The sequence below is a fragment of the Genypterus blacodes genome, unplaced genomic scaffold (assembly GCF_046128005.1).
Source record: "Genypterus blacodes isolate CSIRO-AG114 ecotype Tasmania unplaced genomic scaffold, CSIRO-AGI_Gbla_v1 ptg000287l_1, whole genome shotgun sequence".
In the NCBI taxonomy this organism is placed as follows: Eukaryota; Metazoa; Chordata; class Actinopteri; order Ophidiiformes; family Ophidiidae; genus Genypterus; species Genypterus blacodes.
Genome location: NW_027467078.1, coordinates 31265 through 40000, shown reverse-complemented (window position 1 = coordinate 40000; position 8736 = coordinate 31265). Strand labels below are relative to the sequence as shown.

Below are 8736 nucleotides of genomic sequence, written 5' to 3'. Positions count from 1 at the left end.
CACACACACACCAGCATCTCCTCCTCCTCCTCCTCCTCCTGCTCCTGCTCAGGGACATCCGACCCGTTGGGTCCCGTCTCAGGATCCATGACGTCCTGGTGGACGTCTGAGCTCACAGCAGAGGTCTGGACTTCATCTGGACGCTCCTGCTGCTCCACAGCAGAGCCACCGGCTACAGCACACAGAGACAACAAGCTGGGGTCAGAGACGTGAGACAGGCACAGAGAGGACAGGACGGACATGTGTCTCTCTCTCAGGGTCAGACTCCTCCGTGTTACCCCTGCATGATGAGGCAGAAAGCCCCTGAGGAAGCGTCCACACAGAGCAGTGTGTGTGTACACGTACACGTGTGTACACAGGCTGATGTGTGCATGTAGACGTGTTTACATGGAGGTGAACACATCAGGGTCAGAGGTCAGAGAGCTTCAGAGTGAGTCTCATCTCCTCATTTACAGAAATGAATATTAAAGTGAACAAACCTTCCTCAGCCTGTTGCATTATGGGATACTTGACGGGCTGCAGTGCAGATTCCTCCGCTCGCCCCCTCGCCGTCTCAGACGCCGGCGTTCTCACGGGGTTTGCCGGACAGAGACACAAAACTCTAGTGGGCGTGTCGTCTTCCAAGCTGCACCTGCGTGTGTGAGACAGGCAGTACAGAGGACTGAAGGAGAACGACTGCGCCGCCTCGCCGTCGCTCAGCGGGTGCGACGGCTCCGTCTGGGCGGCGCAGTTCAGCCTCAGAGCCTCCAGCCAGCCGTCGGACCGCTCGTCTTTGTTCTGCGAGCCGTCCGTCCACGGCCCCGCCCGTCCCGCCCCCCTGGGCTGGGCGATGTGAACGCAGTGCTTGCGGTCCAGATCCACTCGGCTCTTGCTGAGGTGGACGGCGGTCTCCCGGCCGCAGGGACACCAGACACGACTCACGAAGTTGAAGCTGCCCAGGCGAGCGCCGCAGTTCTGGCAGTTGAGTTTTCCTACGGTCCACTGGGCCTGGAGGGAGGAGGACAGCGTTCAGAGCTCATCACAACAAAACAACAACGGGTTGAAGGTGAAGACAAAATCAAGAAGAGAGCAAACATCTCAGAGTGTTTCCATTGGAGGCCCAGGCTGTGTTTGGACCTCACCTGATCTCCTGTCCCTCTTACCTGCTGAACTGAGGTCAGGATCCATTCAGGCAGCGCGTCCACGTTCACGTGCCAAATGCTGCAAGCTGGAGCGGAGCTTTCCTCTGCTTCCTCCACCTGCACACACATCAACCACACCAGTGAGGTCACACACAGACGTTCATGAGCTCAAACACACACTCTTAGCTTTGTCCCTGAGAAAGCTTAACACACAGAAATGGAAAACACACACACCGGATACAAACACGAGGAGTCTACGAAGCCTTTCCGGCACTTCCTGCAGCGTAGCATGGTCATCTCTCCTCAGGTGTTCAGCTCTGTAGACGAGAGAGAGGAAGCTGCTGAAGTAAACAGAATTTTCAAAATAATTGTACAAAAAAAAATTATTATGATTAATACTCGAAAAAAAGAGTATTTATGTGAAATAAATCAGGGGAAAGTGTGTAAGAATGTACGACAAAGGTCAAATCTAGAAAAACGACCGTTTCTAAAAATTTCCATAAATGTTAAAAACAACATTCTTCTCTGCCTCATGTGGAGAATTCTCCACTCATTTAAATACAGAGGGAGAGAGCAGAATTTTTTTTTTTTTTAATTCCACAAATTGTAGAAAATATTCAAAAATACATTTACGGAATTTGAGAAAATAAGAAGCTCGCGATTTGAGAAAATCACAAAAAACAAAAACACAAAATTTATAAAAAATAAAGAAATTTCTACCGCCCTTTAACTTCGGATTTCGTCGTGTTTTTGAATAAAAATTTTTACGTTTAAACTGTTTGTTTACAAGTGAAAAATGTCGTCCTGTAAGCTAAATTCTTCGCGATGCGGATTTAGGCGTAGAGGAATCATACAAGAAATGAATTCGAAGCGTAAATAAATCAAAAACGCTTTCGTCCCGCAGGTTCGTCTCGTTTTGCAGAGAACGTGTATCAGCGTGCAAACAACAATAACACCGACCTGCTCCAACCGCGGCGACACTGACTAACTACTGCACACAAACTCACCGGAGGTCAAAGCACTCGACACCACGGAAGGTTCACCGACTAAAGTCACGTACCGAACAGCCGGTGAGATTTCTGGAGCTTGCGAAACAAAGAAAACTTGAGCAAGAAACAGGGGGAAACAAAGTTCGGCGGCGTTTGGCTAGTTAGCTTTAAAAGGAGCGTGACGTCACAGAGCCTGTGGCCACTACGGAAGCTGGAAGAGACCAAAAGCCACATTAGGTCGAACACACAACAGCTGTAGCTCTTTGCACTGCTCTAAAGTACAGACCAGCCATATTTATTAGAGATTGATGAGAATATATTAGTTTGTTGAATCCAATTATTCATTTGTCATCTTGTTTTTGAAAAAGACCTAATTTACGTTATAAATTCATTAATCTACGCACAGTTTGGAGCCATTACTTTACACCCTCATTTAAACATCTAAAGCTCATCACACGTTTTTCAATAACGATGCACACTAGAGTACAAACAGTATCACCTGGTTTATAACAGAAATCCTACCGAAAAAAAGTATTTCAAAACCCCCACACAGCTTCCGGTACATGCTCCAGCTGTTAGGACGCATGAGCAGCGCCAGGTGGCGCTGTGCTGAACACGTGGAAACACAAACAATCATCCAAAATTAAGTTGCAACTATTTTCTCTGTCACGCACAGAATAAAAATGACATCATCAAAACGGGACTCGCTGGCGTCATTTCAGTTTACGACATACACTCTTACTTTTCATCTCAGTGAAGGGAAGAAAGTGTATTTTCATGACAAACAAGTTTGTCATGAAAATACATATCCAGTTTGTGTGTGTGTGTGTGTGTGTGCGTGCGTGCGTGCGTGTGCGTGTGTGTGTGTTTGTGTGTCACATAGTGGAGGTCCAACATGGAGTGAAGTTGACGGTCAGGTCTCTTCACGGCCTCACATGCAGCGGAGTGACGCGCTCTCCATCAGCGGTATATAAACGCCGCCTCGTCCGCCTCCTGCAGCCGAGGCGCCTCACACTCTGCGCGGCTCCTCACGCTCCTCACTCCGCTATGCGCTCTTCAAGCTGCGGGAAGCTTTTACGCACCGGGATCTCCGAGTAACCGAACGTCTCCCAAAGCTGCGAGTAGTCCAACGATGGAGGGGACGAACAATACCACCGCCTGGTCTCACCTCGAGGAGCCCTCCAACAACACGTCTGCAGGTGAAGAAGAAGAGGAGGTGAAGCTGAGTTACCAGGTGGTCACATCGTTCCTCCTGGGCGCGCTCATCCTCTGCGCCATATTCGGGAACGCGTGCGTCGTTGCGGCCATCGCCTTGGAGAGATCTCTCCAGAATGTGGCCAACTACCTGATCGGGTCTTTGGCCGTCACGGATCTGATGGTGTCGGTTCTGGTGCTGCCCATGGCGGCGCTTTACCAAGTCCTGAACCGGTGGACCCTCGGGCAGATTCCCTGTGATATCTTCATCTCTTTGGACGTTCTGTGCTGCACCTCGTCCATCCTGCACCTGTGCGCCATCGCTCTGGACAGATATTGGGCCATCACCGAGCCCATAGAATACATGAAGAAGAGGACGCCGAGGAGAGCCGCGGTGCTCATCAGCGTCACTTGGCTCGTCGGCTTCTCCATCTCGGTGCCGCCCATGTTGATCATGCGCTCCCAGCCCAGCAGCATGGCGGAGGACAGGGCGAACCCGAAGCAGTGTAAGATCAGACAAGACCCCTGGTACACGATATACTCCACATTCGGAGCCTTCTACATCCCCCTCATCCTCATGCTGGTTCTGTACGGGCGGATATTCAAAGCTGCCAGGTTCCGGATCAGGAGAACCGTGCGTAAAACCGAGAAGAAGAAAGTGTCCGACTCTTGCTTGGCGCTGTCTCCGGCTCTGTTCCACAAGAAACCCTCCGGAGACGCGCACGGGAAGAACTGGAAGCGCAGCGTGGAGCCCAAACCGCCGGCGAGCTGCGTCAACGGCGCCGTCAAACACGCGGAGGACGGAGAGTCTCTGGAGATCATCGAGGTCCACAGCAACTCCAAAGGTCTCACACACCAACACTCACCCTGACATCACTCACTGACTGATTGATCCTTCATTAGAAAGAAACACTCATGATCAGAGAAGGTGAACATGTCAAACTGTGGGCTTTGTTATTGTTGTTGTTATAATTAACAATCAAAATAGAAATCAATTTTTAATTTATATGACATCAAATGCATCAGAATCAATCCACTGATCAGTACTTCATGCCTTTGGTGTTTCCCCTCATGAGGATCTGCGGTGATGTTTCATGATGTCTGATCTTTCTTTCTGCTTTGCTTGAGAACTTAAATCTGCTGCTTCATTCAATGAGGTCAGATGAAGGTGGAGACTTTTACAGACTCCAGATACAGTTGTATGTTGTCAGCACTCTTCCTCTATGATGGCAGTATGACTCCGTGCTGCAGGTGGCGCTGCAGGCACACAGGAGGCTCATGTTCTCATCTGTTTATCAGCAGGATCACTGGAGAGGTTTCGAACGGATTTTAATCAAACATGGTTGCCATGTTGGCAGACCACGCCCTTCTGTACAGGCCACGCCCATTCCTGCCTATTTTGATTTCCTGCCAACTTTTTTGCCAATTTCTTTTGTATCTCATCCAGCAACAGTTTCAGGTCAATCCTCCTCACATTGTACATGCAGCCTCTCTGGACCAGGCCCGACTCAATGTCTTGATTGAATTGGCTGACAAGTTTGAGTGGGCGTGGCTCATTTGTCATCTTATCGCTGAATTAGTCGACTGTAACCAAAGTTGGTGGACATGTGACCTCACTCCTTACGCGACAAATGCCTCATCAATCCAGCTGATGGTGGCGCCGTAACACCAACGGTTACATTCTGTCAATAACCTCAGAACCTGGGATGTAGAGTCACAAATCTGTTGCCCTGGTCAATGAAAAGGAACAACAAATATAGTTAGTATACATGGACTAATAAAAGCTCTGTACCTTTAAGGAGAGCGCTGTGGAAAAATGCTGCATTTGATTTTCATACATTTACATTCTCAAAAGTAATTTTCACTTATTTTTCACCTACCTGTCCAAAGGCAACCTGCCGCTGCCCAACACCCCCAGCACCATGCCGCTGTTCGAGAGCAGACACGAGAAAGCCACGGAGGCCAAGAGGAAGATCGCAATGGCACGGGAACGCAAAACAGTGAAGACCCTGGGCATCATCATGGGCACCTTCATCTTCTGCTGGCTGCCCTTCTTCATCATGGCGCTGGTCATGCCGTTCTGCCAGGAGTCCTGCTACATGCCACGCTGGCTGGAGGACCTCATCAACTGGCTGGGCTACTCCAACTCCCTACTGAACCCCATCATCTACGCCTACTTCAACAAAGACTTCCAGAGCGCCTTCAAGAAAATCATCAAGTGTCACTTCTGCAGACCCTGAGAGCTCACAGAGCTCACATCTGATCCAGGTCAGGGCCGCCATCTTAGAGGTATCTTAGAGCTCATGAGTCAGATTATCCCATATTAGACACCCCTGTCCCAGGTGAAAGCTTTAGAAACACTGAGGACAGAAGTTCATGGCCACAATATTAGAAAAGTGACAGAAATGTTTATATTTTTATAGCTGTTTATTTATTCATTGTGGTTCTGCATTTTGTGCTCAAATGTTTAGAAAAGTTTTTCAGTATTCAGCCTAACTGTGATCAGAGGGGAGAAGGTCTGAAGATCCTCCTGCATCTTCTCCTTCTCTTTAATATGAAAACAGCATCATCACTTTAACTTATTACTGTTTTTTACACAGTAATCATATTCTCTGTGATCCTGACTGAGTCTGATTTAGTTTAAATAAACATAAACACTTTAAACACGACAAGCCAAGTGTTGGGATCAAACTTAAGAAACAGCAGGAGAACCATGTGGTGTTCAGGTGGACACACAGGAGGAGTCACGTACACACGGACACACATGTACACACACACTGATGCACACGTACACACACATACACACACTGAAAGAAGATGGTCATGAAGCCCAAACCCCAGTGAAGAACTGAAGCTCTCACTCTCTCTGCTGTATTCCACATGTTTGCTTGCTTTCACCTGTAAAACAAACATCAAACATCGAGTGGAACAATCAGATCATTCATGGCTACTGCTTGTGAATGTCATCCTTCATTTTAAGGTGGAATCTTAACTGAATGGCCATTTATAAGACAAAGGCACATAACTAAAGCGAGCGTTTAGGCTCAGTGGGATGTGACCTCAGTGGGATGTGACCTCAGTGGGATGTGACCTCAGTGCTCCGGCCCTGATGATGACAGAAGGAACCACGCTGAGATCACAAGGTGTTACATGTCACCGCTGATCTTCATCATCCTCGTCGCTGTTAACACGTCTGTAGCCTCTGATGGATGAAGCTGTGATCAGATCCTGTTCTTCATCCTGTTCTGTCGTCATCTTCCATCAATAAACCACAGGTTCCTCTGACCTCATGCTGTTCACTGTGTGTGTAAGACTCCTGCACTGTTAGACTTCATTATGGTAATAAAGATAAAACAAGCCAGACACAGTTTACGTTATGAAGTATCTACGGCTGCAGAGCCCTTGAGCAAGGCAAACAAAACACACACACACACACACACACACACACACACACTCACCCAGACAGGCACGCAGACACGCACGCACACACGCACAACGAAAGCATGGCAATGATGTCATCACATCTCCTGCTGTCATCTGCTAATGCAAATAAACACAACCTAAACATGTAAATGAAATATAAAGCTCCCTGTGAATAAAATGCATTATTATAACTATTATTATTATTATTATTATTATTATTACAGTGCACACACACACACACACACACACACACACACACACACACTCAGCTAGCAGTAAGATTAAAAAGAATTTCAACCTCATTCAAGAAAATTCTACTCATCCTTCAAATAAAGTCACAAATCATTTCTGAAATAACTTCATATTTTTTTGTATTTTCCTATTTTACCAATCTGTTGTCTGGTTTGCTTGTATAAAGTCATGATCAGGCTCAGTGACCTCAGCCCGCCTCAGAGGAGCTCCAGAGTGTGTTCCTCCGTCACATCATGACGTAGAACTCCGCCTTTAAACGCTCTGAATCATCACACAGATGGACGCTGGAGAGGCGGTCACCATAGCGACATATGGGGGGCGATTACCTGATGAAAGGCTGCACAGCTGGCACACACACACACACACACACACACACACCTATGTGCTTTAGTTCACATCTGCTGTGAACAATGAATGAAAGAAACGATTAAAACTGATTATGTGACAAAGTGAGGATGGACCCCCCCCCATTATGTTCATATCAGTTAATAATAACATTTCCTTTAGAATGATCATTATGATACATTCATCAGTAAAGTTTGCATTTATTTTATTTGTATGTTTTTAAATAATGTCTAAAGATTCTTATTATTATTTCATTTCATTATGAACAAAGCATGAATGTCGGTGGTCCAGTGCTGTTTTCTTGATCAGCTGTGACTCCAGGGGCTGCAGTGTGGCGTTGATGTGAGAGGTGAGGAGGTTGAGGTTGTGTTTCTGCTCCTGTGAGCCGGTGAGAGGCTGCGTCCTCATGTGTGTGACAGCAGGAAGACACAGGCGGCGCTGCAGGACAAACACCAGCCAACAGCTCAGTGGAGAGCAAATACACCTGCCTCACCTGATCTGCACTGAGGGAGGAGCTGCACAGAGTCACAGCACAGAGTCACAGCACAGAAGAGCACAGAGTCACAGCACAGAGTCACAGCACAGAGGAGCACAGAGTCACAGCACAGAGTCACAGCACAGAGGAGCACAGAGTCACAGCACAGAGGAGCACAGAGGAGCACAGAGTCACAGCACAGAGGAGCACAGAGTCACAGCACAGAGGAGCACAGAGTCACAGCACAGAGGAGCACAGAGTCACAGCACAGAGGAGCAGAGTCACAGCACAGAGGAGCAGCACAGAGGAGCACAGAGTCACAGCAGTGATCCAGACGTAGACTAAAACTTTACCTGGGGCAGAAGTCACTGAAACCTCAGATACTAAAGGTCGTGCGTTCAAACTGAAATTTGACTTTTGACTTTATCGGACGTGACTGGAGCGACTTAAGAGGTCACCTTGTTCAGTTTGTAACTATGATCTACAACAGAACAAAGCACATTTACACTGTTAGATACTACACAATACTGCTGTGTGGCTTTAGTTTGCTTAAAGCTCGACCTCCTCCTCTCCTGAGCGTCCTGCAGCTCGACCTCCTCCTCCTCCTCCTCCTCACCGTCCTGCAGCTCGACCTCCTCCTCCTCCTCCTCTCCTGTCCGTCCTGCAGCAGGTGTCAGTGCTGTGATGCTGTTGGCTCAGACATGAAGTCATGTCAGCCAGACATCAAACAAACAAAGTGTTTGTTGTCCTGCAGGTGTTCCTTCACCTCCTCCTCTCTCTGTCCCTCTCACGCACAGACGGACAGAGTTACAGTTACAGAGGGGGACAGTAACTCAGGCCTGCCCTGCTGCCCTCAGGTGTGACGGAGCTCCTGGACTCTGCTGCTGTCTGTGGTTCTGTTCCCTTCTGGTCATCGTTCCATTCTTTATTATCTTTA

General features: G+C 47.9%; 2 protein-coding genes across 5 annotated transcripts in view; one reads left to right on the top strand and one right to left on the bottom strand.

The window, feature by feature from the left end:
- Nucleotides 1–2290, bottom strand: part of rnf180b (ring finger protein 180b) — a 5716-nt gene extending 3426 nt beyond the window's left edge. For 2 of the 4 annotated variants that reach the window (XR_012960556.1, XM_076136961.1), the window contains exons 1-5: nucleotides 2182–2290; nucleotides 1356–1438; nucleotides 1143–1238; nucleotides 480–987; nucleotides 12–172 (exon numbers count right to left, since the gene is read on the bottom strand). Coding sequence is in view for 3 of the 4 variants with exons in the window: in XM_076136961.1 (XP_075993076.1) it covers nucleotides 12–172; nucleotides 480–987; nucleotides 1143–1238; nucleotides 1356–1418 (828 nt within the window). In the remaining variant the exon portion in view is untranslated. Of the gene's footprint in view, nucleotides 1–11; nucleotides 173–479; nucleotides 988–1142; nucleotides 1239–1355; nucleotides 1463–2128 lie in introns of all 4 variants that reach the window. The other 2 variants (XM_076136962.1, XM_076136963.1) reach the window with 2 other exon arrangements.
- A 952-nt stretch (nucleotides 2291–3242) lies between these two features.
- htr1ab (5-hydroxytryptamine (serotonin) receptor 1A b) lies at nucleotides 3243–5544 on the top strand. Its single transcript, XM_076136949.1, has 2 exons — nucleotides 3243–4149; nucleotides 5195–5544. The coding sequence occupies exons 1-2, from the start codon at nucleotides 3243–3245 to the stop codon at nucleotides 5542–5544; spliced, it is 1257 nt and encodes a 418-aa protein (XP_075993064.1).
- The last annotated feature ends 3192 nt before the right edge of the window (nucleotides 5545–8736 follow it).